The sequence below is a fragment of the Lolium rigidum genome, chromosome 4 (genome assembly GCF_022539505.1).
Source record: "Lolium rigidum isolate FL_2022 chromosome 4, APGP_CSIRO_Lrig_0.1, whole genome shotgun sequence".
In the NCBI taxonomy this organism is placed as follows: Eukaryota; Viridiplantae; Streptophyta; class Magnoliopsida; order Poales; family Poaceae; genus Lolium; species Lolium rigidum.
Genome location: NC_061511.1, coordinates 48,752,177 through 48,767,542, shown reverse-complemented (window position 1 = coordinate 48,767,542; position 15,366 = coordinate 48,752,177). Strand labels below are relative to the sequence as shown.

The following is a 15,366-nucleotide window of genomic DNA, read 5'->3' as shown; positions in this document are numbered from 1 at the left end:
TTCCCCCACCTCTTCTTGATCTCTCTAAATTCCTTGCATTCTTCTTTTGGCTTCCCTTCAAATACTTTTGTCAGTTCTCAAATCAGCTGCAACCTTCAACTAGGCATGCTCCATCTCTGATCCACCGAGTTTGAGGCCCATCCAACCAACGAAGCCAACTACTCCCTTGCCACTTCTGTGTCATCTTCTCCAGGCAAGCACGCACCTCGCGTGAGCTCCAGGCCGTGGCCAACGTCAGCCACCACCACCACCCTGCTTTTCGCCTACCTTAAATCACCATCCTTGTGAGGAAACCCTAGCCTCTCTTTTCCCTCCCCGGCGCCGCCACTCTCCCCTTTCCCTTCTCTGTTTTCGTTATCCCGGAAGAACGACCAAGAACGCCGCCTCGGGTCGCCGACGCCCCGCCGCCACGAACCATACCGCGCCTTGCCGAAACCACCAGGAGCTCCGCCTTGTCTCCAGGATCGTCCTCGTCCAAGGAATCAAGCCGGGAAGCCCCTAATCGACGCCAACGACCCCATGTTCTTCTCCGACCCCAACGGAAAATCGTTGATTTCGCCGCCGTCGCGCCTCCTCCAGTCTTCCCGACGTGTTCAATAGTTCCTGGTGATGTCCTTGTTCTTCTCCCCTCCTTCTTCGTCCTTTTTGATCACTGCACGCCGTCGCCTATCTCTGTCAAAACTGACGCCGTCTTCTGTCCAAGGTCACCTCCGCCATGGACGCCGGCTGCGCGAGTTCGTTTATCCCCTGGTCATCTTTGTCTTCGCCAAGGTCCTCGCGCCAGGAGCTTCTTCAAGGTCGACTTCATCTTCTGCCTGCCTCAACGAGCACATCCACAAGCCTTGGGTGAGACTCCCCTCCTCCTCAACTTCTCTGCTCGTTGTCGTTCTTTGTCACCGGCGCTGACTGTCCGTGAAGTTCAGTTAAAATGCCTGCCGTTTTTCTTCAGTTAACGTCTCCGCGTCGCACACCAGCATCTCGCACAGGCGTGTGTCTGCTTGTCCGGCATTGAACCAGCGATCCCAGCGCTCAACTCGATCTCCTAGTTCCGTGCAGCAGCACAGCAGCAGCAGGTTGATCACTTAATTTATTTTCAGCTAGCACATCTTTCAATCCCGTATCAATCCACCTGCTAGCTTGGTTGCTTAGCTAGCTAGCTATGCATAACATCAAATGATCCAGCAGCTTGCCTGCTAACTTGTGTATGTAACATTCCAACGGCACGCACATCTTTCTTTTACCATCTCATGTTCCAGATTTTAGAATCTGTTAAAATTCAGTTATAATGTGACATTTTCAGTTATCTGTAGCTTGACTGGAGTTTTCAGTGTTACCGTAGCTCTTCAAAAACGTTTCCTAGCCTGCTGTTCATGCTCTTGATCCAATTCCAAGAGAACCAAGATATAATCCCAGGAAAAACTCACGCCTTTTCTTTTCTTTGTTTGGAGTATGCTGTTCTCATTTTCAGAACACGGGTTCTGTTCGTGTTCCGTTTCAGTAAAACTGCCACCCAAGTTCTGCTGTTCAAGTACTGAACATGTTTTATTCAATTCATCTTGTCGATGCCAATTCAGCTAGCTAGCTGCTAATGATCTACCTGCTTTCTTGCTTGTATCTGCTAGCTAGACACAACACACGATCGATCCTTGCTAGTCTGGCCATCTAAATGTTCTACTCTATTACTCAATGTGTCTGGCACTCCACCCTGTTTCAAAAACTGAAGCCAAACCGTGTGGTTCATCATCTTTGCCTCCTCCCAGATCCAGCCTAACCTTTTTCTACATCTTTCCTTTTGTTTGCAAATCTGTCTATTTTATATCTTTCAAACTATAACTACAAATAAGAAGTGATTGTATATGAATTTTATCAGAAAAATGTGTACAATCTAAATATGCCATTCATATGCATGTTTTCATCTAACATCATGTCGTGTCGTTCTAGTTTGCATCGCACCTAATAATTAAATGCGGAGTAATTGGGAACTACCGGATACGAGTTTCCTGCTTCGTTTAAATTGTGTAGCTCACCCATGCCATGTCTTGCCTTGCTAATCAACATTTAATTTGCCGGTAGAAAAATAACGTGAACTTAATAATTATTTGTTCGGGATTCCGATCCCGCTTAAATTGGATAAGTGCATCGCATCATACATGCCATGTCATGCATATCATCTTGATCATGCTGGATCTTCTTTATCCGTAGTTGTAAGTTTTGCATCCGTTGCTTGTTCCGAGCATTTGCTTCTTCCTAGGATAGGATCACGAAGTGGTGCGGTGAGATACGACAAGTTCTCCGGATGTTCCTCGGCAAGCTTTAACAGGCAAGCATTTTCCCTTATACTTCTGCCCCTGCAGAAGTCGCTTACCTATTTTATTTTTGCCTTCTCCCTCGTGCTATCCTTAAGTTGCGTTCTTGTCACGTGTCCCTTCCACTTGTTACCTCAAGCAGCCCATATCGCCACCACCAACCTCCTACAACTGTTGTTTGGTTATCGGGTCTGCCTTGCGAGTCGTAGTGCATGCTAGTGCTGTTTATATCGTGTTACCGTTATCGCTATCTTATCGGTTATCTGTTGGGAATCATGACACATGCTACATGGTTATATCTGTTGAGGGAATCATGGTTACTTGTTAATAGTTGTTAGCGGAGGCATCGGTGGGTCAGCTGATCGTTTTGTGACGGCTCACTTGTGTTTCTTTAAAATCTAGGACCCCGAGTTCTTGTTATCTGTTCCGAGACTGAGCGCTCTAACCACACGTGGGTATGTTTCTGGGTCTCCCCTCGACCACTGCCGGAATCTACAACTTTGTCCAGTGGCCACAAATAGTTCGTACTGTTCTACCTTTTGTTGTTTGCGTGCATGCCAGCATGTTACTTATTTACTTTGGGAAGCCCCTGGGTGCCTTGTATCCCTTGTTTCTGGTATGCACGTATAGGTTTGCGGCCTGAGCGTTTATCGCATGCTGAAGCGGGTCATTCGCCCCTGTGTGTGTTTTGACCCTCGGAAGCCGTGCACGCAATAGCTAGGTCCGTTTCGGAGATACGGCCGGACTTCGATTCGGGTTTAACTTGGTTAGGTGGCTTCCTGGACATTGTTGTCGTGACGGAGAGTGTGAGTCGTGATGCTCCACCTTTTTGCCATTGCCTTTGGAGTTGATCGTGCGTGTGGGCATATTTGGGCACCCCTGCAGGGTTAAATCTTATCGATAAGCCGTGTCCGCGGTTATGGACGACTTGGAGCTGTATGACTCGACCATAGACAACTTACACTTGTTGTTTCGATCATAATAACTTGCGTAGTAATTTAGCACAACTTCAATAAAACCTGGGTAAAACTTGTCAACCGTGTGAGTGCCCTTGTAAGTACTTCCTTGCGAGGGGGGAACGCATCGGCTGTGTTATGTTTGCAGAGTATAGAACTGTTAGTTTATGCGCTCTCTTCCTTTCTCTGTTTAGACGAATGTTGTAGAGTGTCTCTATAGGTTTTTAGTGCTTTCGCGCTGCCGCTTAACCCCACCATATTGCCTATGACGTTTCTCTTGCGTCCTCTAAGTCCCCTGCGTGCCTCAAGTACAAAGGAAGACTGGTTGACGAATGCTTATACGTCTTGAAGTCTTGTTAAGTACGAATCCGTACTTATTGCTGCTTCTACGGGACATAACCGGGCAGGTATGAAGATATGTTCGAAGAAGACGACGCTAGCAAGGTTACCCTTCCGGCTTGGCCTGGGCAGGGTTATGGACGCCACTGGTAATCTTCAGGACTCTTAGTCCAAATTTGTATCTTGTCCGTACTCGGATGTATTTGATCTTCTGTATGATTTGGATCTTTGTATGTATCTATTTGTATCTTGACTCGTTGGAGTCGTTGTTGTAATATATCTGTTTCTTGTGGGCTCTATTGTAATCCTGTTGTAAGGTTACCGCTCGTGATTGATTCCACCCGCATCGCGTGCATGCTTCGGCGTGTACGAGGCGCTTGGTGGTGCGTCTCCTAAAATCGATATCGTGCGGATTTCGGCGGATTCCGCTGGGATCCTCATGGTACCGGTTTTGGGGCGTCACAAGTTGGTATCAGAGCATCAGGTTGACGGTACCCCACTAGTCCAGCCTGTAGGATAACCTTGCCAACGGTCGTTGAGTTTAGAGTGTCCAAACTATTTTCTAAAATTCGTTGGATAGTTCTAATTAGATCTGATTTTTCTCCTTACCTCTATTCTTTCTCCTCTTACCTTTGCGAGTTTTGAATCTTCTCTTATCTATTTCTCTGAGTCTTAGGTTCCGACGTTGGTTGGACGATCTTTGCCCCTCACCTATTTGGTTCGAACTATGAAGATTTCTGCCGCAACTGCATCGTCATCGACGTGAGCATCAACCCTTGTTAGTGGTGTCGACCCGAACAACATGGAGCAAGAACTCTTGTTAGTGGTGTCGCGCAGATCTACACGATGCATGAAGACATGATAGTTTAACCAACTCCCCCTTAGGTTGACGTGGAATCTCGGGACGAGATTCCTTGTTAGTGGTGTCGATTGTAGCGACCCGGAAAAATATCCCTATTAGATTTTGCTTGTTCATTTTCTTTTATGTGACATCATGCATCATATCATCCATGATTTTACAAAATAAAATTATTTTATAAAATCCTAACTATTTTATTTCCCTCTCATTGGGTTATACAGTAAAACTCTTCTCCCTCCTTTTTCATTTAATAAATCCAAAACTAAATATTTAATGCTTTTCAAAATGTGCTTGGATCCTTGCTGCTTGTTTTCCCCCACCTCTTCTTGATCTCTCTAAATTCCTTGCATTCTTCTTTTGGCTTCCCTTCAAATACTTTTGTCAGTTCTCAAATCAGCTGCAACCTTCAACTAGGCATGCTCCATCTCTGATCCACCGAGTTTGAGGCCCATCCAACCAACGAAGCCAACTACTCCCTTGCCACTTCTGTGTCATCTTCTCCAGGCAAGCACGCACCTCGCGTGAGCTCCAGGCCGTGGCCAACGTCAGCCACCACCACCACCCTGCTTTTCGCCTACCTTAAATCACCATCCTTGTGAGGAAACCCTAGCCTCTCTTTTCCCTCCCCGGCGCCGCCACTCTCCCCTTTCCCTTCTCTGTTTTCGTTATCCCGGAAGAACGACCAAGAACGCCGCCTCGGGTCGCCGACGCCCCGCCGCCACGAACCATACCGCGCCTTGCCGAAACCACCAGGAGCTCCGCCTTGTCTCCAGGATCGTCCTCGTCCAAGGAATCAAGCCGGGAAGCCCCTAATCGACGCCAACGACCCCATGTTCTTCTCCGACCCCAACGGAAAATCGTTGATTTCGCCGCCGTCGCGCCTCCTCCAGTCTTCCCGACGTGTTCAATAGTTCCTGGTGATGTCCTTGTTCTTCTCCCCTCCTTCTTCGTCCTTTTTGATCACTGCACGCCGTCGCCTATCTCTGTCAAAACTGACGCCGTCTTCTGTCCAAGGTCACCTCCGCCATGGACGCCGGCTGCGCGAGTTCGTTTATCCCCTGGTCATCTTTGTCTTCGCCAAGGTCCTCGCGCCAGGAGCTTCTTCAAGGTCGACTTCATCTTCTGCCTGCCTCAACGAGCACATCCACAAGCCTTGGGTGAGACTCCCCTCCTCCTCAACTTCTCTGCTCGTTGTCGTTCTTTGTCACCGGCGCTGACTGTCCGTGAAGTTCAGTTAAAATGCCTGCCGTTTTTCTTCAGTTAACGTCTCCGCGTCGCACACCAGCATCTCGCACAGGCGTGTGTCTGCTTGTCCGGCATTGAACCAGCGATCCCAGCGCTCAACTCGATCTCCTAGTTCCGTGCAGCAGCACAGCAGCAGCAGGTTGATCACTTAATTTATTTTCAGCTAGCACATCTTTCAATCCCGTATCAATCCACCTGCTAGCTTGGTTGCTTAGCTAGCTAGCTATGCATAACATCAAATGATCCAGCAGCTTGCCTGCTAACTTGTGTATGTAACATTCCAACGGCACGCACATCTTTCTTTTACCATCTCATGTTCCAGATTTTAGAATCTGTTAAAATTCAGTTATAATGTGACATTTTCAGTTATCTGTAGCTTGACTGGAGTTTTCAGTGTTACCGTAGCTCTTCAAAAACGTTTCCTAGCCTGCTGTTCATGCTCTTGATCCAATTCCAAGAGAACCAAGATATAATCCCAGGAAAAACTCACGCCTTTTCTTTTCTTTGTTTGGAGTATGCTGTTCTCATTTTCAGAACACGGGTTCTGTTCGTGTTCCGTTTCAGTAAAACTGCCACCCAAGTTCTGCTGTTCAAGTACTGAACATGTTTTATTCAATTCATCTTGTCGATGCCAATTCAGCTAGCTAGCTGCTAATGATCTACCTGCTTTCTTGCTTGTATCTGCTAGCTAGACACAACACACGATCGATCCTTGCTAGTCTGGCCATCTAAATGTTCTACTCTATTACTCAATGTGTCTGGCACTCCACCCTGTTTCAAAAACTGAAGCCAAACCGTGTGGTTCATCATCTTTGCCTCCTCCCAGATCCAGCCTAACCTTTTTCTACATCTTTCCTTTTGTTTGCAAATCTGTCTATTTTATATCTTTCAAACTATAACTACAAATAAGAAGTGATTGTATATGAATTTTATCAGAAAAATGTGTACAATCTAAATATGCCATTCATATGCATGTTTTCATCTAACATCATGTCGTGTCGTTCTAGTTTGCATCGCACCTAATAATTAAATGCGGAGTAATTGGGAACTACCGGATACAGTTTCCTGCTTCGTTTAAATTGTGTAGCTCACCCATGCCATGTCTTGCCTTGCTAATCAACATTTAATTTGCCGGTAGAAAAATAACGTGAACTTAATAATTATTTGTTCGGGATTCCGATCCCGCTTAAATTGGATAAGTGCATCGCATCATACATGCCATGTCATGCATATCATCTTGATCATGCTGGATCTTCTTTATCCGTAGTTGTAAGTTTTGCATCCGTTGCTTGTTCCAGCATTTGCTTCTTCCCGGATAGGATCACGAAGTGGTGCGGTGAGATACGACAAGTTCTCCGGATGTTCCTCGGCAAGCTTTAACAGGCAAGCATTTTCCCTTATACTTCTGCCCCTGCAGAAGTCGCTTACCTATTTTATTTTTGCCTTCTCCCTCGTGCTATCCTTAAGTTGCGTTCTTGTCACGTGTCCCTTCCACTTGTTACCTCAAGCAGCCCATATCGCCACCACCAACCTCCTACAACTGTTGTTTGGTTATCGGGTCTGCCTTGCGAGTCGTAGTGCATGCTAGTGCTGTTTATATCGTGTTACCGTTATCGCTATCTTATCGGTTATCCGTTGGGAATCATGACACATGCTACATGGTTATATCCGTTGAGGGAATCATGGTTACTTGTTAATAGTTGTTAGCGGAGGCATCGGTGGGTCGGTGATCGTTTTGTGACGGCTCACTTGTGTTTCTTTAAAATCTAGGACCCCGAGTTCTTGTTATCCGTTCCGAGACCGAGCGCTCTAACCACACGTGGGTATGTTTCGGGTCTCCCTCGACCACTCGCCGAATCTACAACTTTGTCCAAGTGGCCACAAATAGTTCGTACTTGTTCTACCTTTTGTTGTTTGCGTGCATGCCGACATGTTACTTATTTACTTTGGGAAGCCCCCGGGTGCCTTGTATCCCTTGTTTCGGTATGCACGTATAGGTTTGCGGCCCGAGCGTTTATCGCATGCTTCGAAGCGGGTCATTCGCCCTCGTGTGTGTTTTGACCCTCGAAGCCGTGCACGCAATAGCTAGGTCCGTTTCGGAGATACGGCCGGACTTCGATTCGGGTTTAACTTGGTTAGGTGGCTTCCTGGACATTGTTGTCGTGACGGAGAGTGTGAGTCGTGATGCTCCACCTTTTTGCCATTGCCTTTGGAGTTGATCGTGCGTGTGGGCATATTTGGGCACCCCTGCAGGTTAAATCTTATCGATAAGCCGTGTCCGCGGTTATGGACGACTTGGAGTCGTATGACTCGACCATAGACAACTTACACTTGTTGTTTCGATCATAATAACTTGCGTAGTAATTTAGCACAACTTCAATAAAACCTGGGTAAAACTTGTCAACCGTGTGAGTGCCCTTGTAAGTACTTCCTTGCGAGGGGGGAACGCATCGAGCCGTGTTATGTTTGCGTAGTATAGAACTCGTTAGTTTATGCGCTCTCTTCCTTTCTCTCGTTTAGACGAATGTTGTAGAGTGTCTCTATAGGTTTTTAGTGCTTTGCGCTGCCGCTTAACCCCACCATATTGCCTATGACGTTTCTCTTGCGTCCTCTAAGTCCCCTGCGTGCCTCAAGTACAAAGGAAGACCGGTTGACGAATGCTTATACGTCTTGAAGTCTTGTTAAGTACGAATCCGTACTTATTGCTCGCTTCTACGGGACATAACCGGGCAGGTATGAAGATATGTTCGAAGAAGACGACGCTAGCAAGGTTACCCTTCCGGCTTGGCTCGGGCGGGGTTATGGACGCCATCGGTAATCTTCGGGACTCTTAGTCCAAATTTGTATCTTGTCCGTACTCGGATGTATTTGATCTTCCGTATGATTTGGATCTTTGTATGTATCTATTTGTATCTTGACTCGTTGGAGTCGTTGTTGTAATATATCCGTTTCTTGTGGGCTCTATTGTAATCCTGTTGTAAGGTTACCGCTCGTGATTGATTCCACCCGCATCGCGTGCATGCTTCGGCGTGTACGAGGCGCTTGGTGGTGCGTCTCCTAAAATCGATATCGTGCGGATTTCGGCGGATTCGCTGGGATCCTCATGGTACCGGTTTTGGGGCGTCACAGCCGCCGCCATCGCGAAGCCAAGATCTGGGGGACAGGACTCTCTGTTCCGGCACCCTGCCGGACGGGGAAGTGCCCCCGGAAGGCTTCTCCATCGACACCGCTGCCATCTCCACCGCCATCTTCATCAACGCTGCTGGTCCCATGAAGAGGGAGTAGTTCTCCATTGAGGCTCGGGGCTGTACCGGTAGCTATGTGGTTCATCTCTCTCCTATGTAATTCAATACAATGATCTCATGAGCTGCTTTACATGATTGAGATTCATATGAGTTTTGTATCACTATTCATCTATGTGCTACTCTAGTGATGTTATTAAAGTACTCTATTCCTCCTCCACGTGTGTAATGGTGACAGTGTGTGCACCGTGTGAGTACTTGGCGTAGGCTATGATCATGATCTCTTGTAGATTGCGAAGTTAACTATTGCTATGATAATATTGATGTGATCTATTCCTCCTACATATGCATGAAGGTGACAGTGTGCATGTTATGCTAGTACTTGGTTTAGTCTTTTGATCTATCTTACACTAAAGGTTACTAAAATATGAGCATTATTGTGGAGCTTGTTAACTCCGGCATTGAGGGTTCGTGTAATCCTACGCAATGTGTTCATCATCCAACAAAAGTGTAGAGTATGCATTTATCTATTCTGTTATGTGATCAATGTTGAGAGTGTCCACTAGTGAAAGTCTATTCCCTAGGCCTTGTTCCTAAATACTGCTATCGCTGCTGAGTTACTACTGCTTGTTTACTTCCTACAATATTACTACCATCAACTGCATGCCAGTAAGCTATTTTCTGGCGCCGTACTGACGAGGGATCGCCTCGGCAATGCCTACGTATTGTAGACTTGGGTTTCGGGAGAGAGCGACGATGGAGATTCCGGGGACGAGATTAGGCACACGACGTACCCAGCTTCGGGTCCCCTCGGTGGAGGATCCCTACGTGCTGCTAGCAATCTACTATATGATCATATGTATGTTTACGGTGGTGCCGCCATAAGCGGAGCTATGTTGTCTATCCGTTGGCCTCCCTCCTATCGGGTACCCTGGCTAGCTTTATATATGCAACCAGCCTAGGGTTTTACAAGAGTCCTAATCGATTACTTCTTCGGGTTGCCTTGTTGGGCCTTCTCCATATTGGGTCTTCTCCATATTGGGCCGAGCCGGTATACTAATAATGGGTACCCGAAGGGTATGCCCATGTCGATAGCCCCGAGTTTATAGGGAAGTCGAAGACTTGCGTAGAAACTCAAGCATAACCATCTCCGAAGTCGAAGAAATACAAGGCGAGGTCCATGTCGTAGATCATGTGTAGCGTAGATGATGTCGATGATTCTTGAAATTATCGGGTGCGCGGCAGCGCTCCCGATGGGAGTAGCCCCCGAGTCTATGGGCAAGTGCTTGCACTTGGGCATAGACTCAAGTTGTACTACTCGATGAAGAACTTAACTATATTTCTGGAAAATTTGATGAAATCCATGGGCTCCCGATGGGAGTAGGCTCCACTCGAATCGTAGAATCGAGTTGAGTCTACAAAGCTTGATTGTCGTAGATGCTGTCGAAGTTATTTTTCTATCGGGTGCGCGACCAGCGCTCCCGATGGGAGTAGCTCCCGAGGCTACGGCCAAGTGTTTGCACTTGGGTGTAGGCTCAACTTGCTTTTAATCGACACCACAATTTTTCCTCTTTCTTGTATCTTATCGGGAGGGTGAACAATACTCTCGATAAGAGTAGCCCCGAGCCTATGGGCGGGTGCTTGCACCTAGGCATAGGCTCAAGTTGTACTACTCGATAAAGAACTTGACTATATTTACGGCGCAGTCCCTCTTTTTATCGACTCCAAGCCGTTGCTATTTTTATTTGACATCCATATCTATATTGTACAGGGATAATGGTAATTGGGGCTAGTTCATCCGACCGATCGGGTACTAGTTAACTGCTCTAGTGGCAATCCGCAAAAACCTACTTCAAGATCACGTCCCTGGACATGATCCCGGGATACTGGTGTTAACTCGACAGGTGCCGCTTAAGGTCTTACCATCTGTCGAGTCCCAGTCAAATTTATCGAGTACCTAACGCGTCCGTTAGGATTTTTCTTCGTATCTGTTGATACGGATAAAAGTAGCAGAGCGCAGTCTTCGGCGATGCCACGCCCAGCAGAACGGATCTGGGGTCTTACCTTCGCAAATTTGCGGCATTCAGAAATTGATCGCAACTTTGGCGTTCTGAGAATATATTGTCGAGTACCTTGTTCGGCTGATGCAATGACCCATTTTACGGGCTCTTCTATATTTTTCTCGAGCGTGATGAGATAGCCGAATATATTGGATTCTTCTATATTGTCGGGTTCATCACCGATGCTCTTGCTCGGAAGAATATGACAAGTCAATGGACCCGAAGATTTGTCCATCTCTCTCTTTTTTTCTTCTTGATGAAAATTTCGTCGAGTTCTTCCTTCAGGAAAATTTCTTCGGGTCCTCTTTGAGGACAATTCTTCGGGACCTTCTTGAAGATAATTCTTTGGGACCTCCTTGAAGATAATTCTTCGGGACCTCCTTGAAGATAATATTTCGGGACTTCCTTGAGAACAATTCTTCGGGTCCTTCCTGAGGATAATTCTTCGGGTTCTCATTGAATAAAATTTGGTCGGGTTCTCTCAAGATTTCTTCGGGTTCCTCCCTGAAGAAGATTTCGTCGGGTACTCTTTTGATTTCGTCGGGTCCTGTCCTTTCTTGAAGACAATTTCGTCGAGTTCTCCCTGTAGACAATTTCGTCGGGTTCTCTTTTATATCTCCTGCACAAATGAACAAACTTTTTCTATATTTTCCTTGACTCTCTTTTTCACATGCGGTGTCAGATGCTCAAATTCAATGATATGTAAAGTGAATATACGCCGCGCAGCCCCCGAGCATCGGGTGCGGCAAAAGTAAATGATAATTGACTTTAAGCAAATCAAAGGAACACTTAGCTTATTGGGCACGACGGAGTCGGCGCGATGAAGTCTTCGAGTGCGGAGAAGAAGTCGAAGTAGAAGCCACCGAATTACGAAAGTGGATGCCACAAAATTGTTGATGAAGAGATAGTTGAAACCCCGAGCACTGCTGGGGTGATGTCATGATTGTTGCTTAGACGCCGTGTCACCATTGTGACCCGGGGCGAAGTTCTTGTTGAGCCCCCGAGTGTTGGCTTCATAGATATGTATCCTGTTTTTGGCTTCCACTAAAGAATCCGATGAAATTGACAAACCCATTGAGGCTGAACCATTTGAATATTGAGTCATTGAAGATTATGCCATGAGAGATAAAGTCATTGTAGATGAATCCAAGATGAAATATTTGAGATGAATCCATATTAAAGAATACGCCATTAAATATGAGTCATATATTGAAGATGAATCCGCCGATATCATAGAAGATGAATCCATTGACCCGAAGAATCCAGTAATAACCATAGAAGATAAACCCGTTGATATCATAGAGGATGAATCCATTGACCCGAAGAATCCAGTAATAACCATAGAAGATGAATCCGCTGATGTCATAGAGGATGAATCCATTGACCCGAAGAAAATATTTCCAGTAAAAATTATAGAAGATGAATCCATTGACCCAGAAACGCATCAGGTAATATTGTATAAGTGAGCCAATAATAACCCAAAGAAAACCAATCCAGTAATCCGAAGAAAATAAATCCACTGAGCCGAAGAAGATAAAGCCACTAAGTCGAAGAAAATAATTCCACTGAGCCGAAGAAAATAATTTCCCTGAGCCGGAGAAAATATATCCAGAGCCGAAGAAAAGAAATTCACCAAGTAACCGAGTATATTTGTGGTAACGAAGTAATGGTGCAGCCTCGTATGTCGAGTAAATTTATTGTAATGCTGCAATATTGCAGCCTCCTAATACTCGGATGTAACGGAAGTAAATAATAGTTATCTTTGGAAAGATGAACACTTAGCTTTGTTATTGGCTATGGCAAAATCAACGTGGAACTAGGTCGCCCGGCAGACAGAGTCGACGAAACGGAGGCAGCCGACGAAGTAGAACCAGAAACAGCCGATGAAGCGCAGCCAATGACACGGTGGAAATAATCGGTATGGAAGAGAGAATCATCGAGTTCGTGGTGGGCGAGCTCCCGGGTGAAGTGAGTGCACGTTAGCGGGCGAGCCCCCGAGCGTGGCGACTGTGCGCGGTGAAACAGTCGAAACTTGTTCTGATCTGCAGTTATATTACGGCGCAAAAATTGTGCGCAAATAATAGTACGAGCCAAAAAGTATTTGATGTAAATTTTGCGTAATTAAAAATATAGCACCTGATCCATGTATCGGATGAACGGCTCAAATGCACGAGTCCTCCAACTTAGCGGATGCGACGGCCGTTGAATCTGTCGCGCTTTTTCTTCCCGCAGAAGTTTGGCCTTACTTTTCTATATTTTTCTAAATCTTCCTTTGTCGAAGAATTTTATGGCTAAGCTGATTCTCCGGATGGATTTGGACATGCTTCATCTCCTTTTACTTGCAATTTGATCTTCCCAGTAATAATGACCCCCACTTTTTTAAAATCCTTCGCGTGTGATGATGCTCCATTATGTCACTTGATATTCCTAGCTCTCACGACATATCTCAAATCTCTGATGGGAGACCTGGTCACGTACGTGTAGGCTGCTTTTTTATTCTTTGACTTGCAGCTTCTTTCCGTCTCCAAATCGAACACATCTCTTTTGAGATATTTCTACTCGAGCGCCGGCCGGACGTGCAGATCGTCATGCTGTTAGCCTGCTACACGCGGTCGATGTACTATATTTTTTTTTTTGCTCCCAGCTGTTCCAAGTTCGGCCGGCGTTGCTCCGGATTTTTTTTCCTGAAATTTGGCTAGCACTTCTCCTTTTCTCGGAATATGTTGCCCGTATGACCCAATCTGAAACTCGATCATCTTTGTTGTTTCCAATCAGTTTTCACACCCGCGGCTATCGCCTGGTCCCGATGGATGATGAAATTGAGCGCGTTGGCGCGGGTGTCGAGGAAAGATCTGGCCATGACCCACGAGTCGCGCTTGACCCGCTCGCTGTGCGCTCGCTTGCGTGAAAAAATCCAGCCGCCCGGTAGATGTAGTAGTTGATGACGACCTCGATGATTTTTTGTTCGGATGCAATGTGAAAGTTGTTGATGATGAACTCGACGGATCCCGCCCGGATGACAAAATCCAGTCGTCGCAATCCCCACGGACGGCGCCAATTGACGAGGGATCGCCTCGGCAATGCCTACGTATTGTAGACTTGGGTTTCGGGAGAGAGCGACGATGGAGATTCCGGGGACGAGATTAGGCACACGACGTACCCAGCTTCGGGTCCCCTCGGTGGAGGATCCCTACGTGCTGCTAGCAATCTACTATATGATCATATGTATGTTTACAGGGTGCCGCCATAAGCGGAGCTATGTTGTCTATCTGTTGGCCTCCCTCCTATCGGGTACCCTGGCTAGCTTTATATATGCAACCAGCCTAGGGTTTTACAAGAGTCCTAATCGATTACTTCTTCGGGTTGCCTTGTTAGGCCTTCTCCATATTGGGTCTTCTCCATATTGGGCCGAGCCAGGTATACTAATAATGGGTACCCGAAGGGTATGCCCATGTCACGTACTGCTGCTCATATTCATTCATACCACTTGTATTTCACTATCTCTTCGCCGAACTAGTGCACCTATTAGGTGTGTTGGGGACACAAGAGACTTCTTGCTTTGTGGTTGCAGGGTTGCAAGAGAGGGATATCTTTGACCTCTTCCTCCCTGAGTTCGATAAACCTTGGGTGATCCACTTAAGGGAAACTTGCTGCTGTTCTACAAACCTCTGCTCTTGGAGGCCCAACACTTGTCTACAAGAATAGAAGCACCCGTAGACATCAAGCACTTTTCCGGCGCCGTTGCCGGGGAGGAAAGGTAAAAGGCACTCATACTTCGGTTCCAGGTAACGAGTACTTTCTACGGCGCCATTGTGTGTGTGCTCGAAGCTATTTCCTTTAGACTACGCAATTGCGACATTTGGTTTCTTGTTTACACTAGTTAGGCATAATGGACAACAATGACCTTTTTATTCTATTTCCTGATTTAAGACATGGATGGTTTGATGCGAAAATTAAAAAAACCATGGAACATATTAATATGAATGCTTTGAACACCATTGTTGTTAATGATATGGAAAATTCTAAGCTTGGGGAAGCTGGCTTTGATGAGCATGATATTTTTAGTCCCCCAAGCATTGACGAGAAAATTTACTTTGATGATACTTTGCCTCCCATTTATGATGATTATAATGATAGTAGTCTTTTGTTACCACCTGTTATGGAGGATAAATTTGATTATGATTACAATATACCTCCTATATTTGATAGCTACTTTGTTGAATTTGCTCTCACTACAATTAATAAGAATGACTATGCTTATGTTGGGAGTAGTAATTATTTTATGCATGAGACTCATGATAAGAATGCTTTATGTGATAGTTATATTGTTGAGTTTGCTCATGATGCTACTGAAAGTTA

The 15,366-nt window shown here is 46.0% G+C and overlaps 1 protein-coding gene across 1 annotated transcript; it reads left to right on the top strand.

The window, feature by feature from the left end:
* The first annotated feature begins 609 nt into the window (after nt 1–609).
* On the top strand, nt 610–13,915 carry LOC124647001. The gene is made up of 6 exons (XM_047187013.1): nt 610–846; nt 5,071–5,617; nt 5,721–5,844; nt 7,004–7,041; nt 13,519–13,624; nt 13,783–13,915. The coding sequence occupies exons 1-6, from the start codon at nt 610–612 to the stop codon at nt 13,913–13,915; spliced, it is 1,185 nt and encodes a 394-aa protein (XP_047042969.1).
* Nucleotides 13,916–15,366: the final 1,451 nt, after the last annotated feature.

Coding starts and splice junctions, on each gene's coding strand:
- LOC124647001 (XM_047187013.1), top strand. CDS start 610: ATGTCCTTGTTCTTCTCCCCTCCTTCTTCGTCCTTTTTGATCACTGCA. Junction 5,845..7,003: donor CAGCAGCACAGCAGCAGCAG/GTTGATCACTTA, acceptor TGCTTGTTCCAG/CATTTGCTTCTTCCCGGATA. Junction 7,042..13,518: donor TAGGATCACGAAGTGGTGCG/GTGAGATACGAC, acceptor TTTGACTTGCAG/CTTCTTTCCGTCTCCAAATC.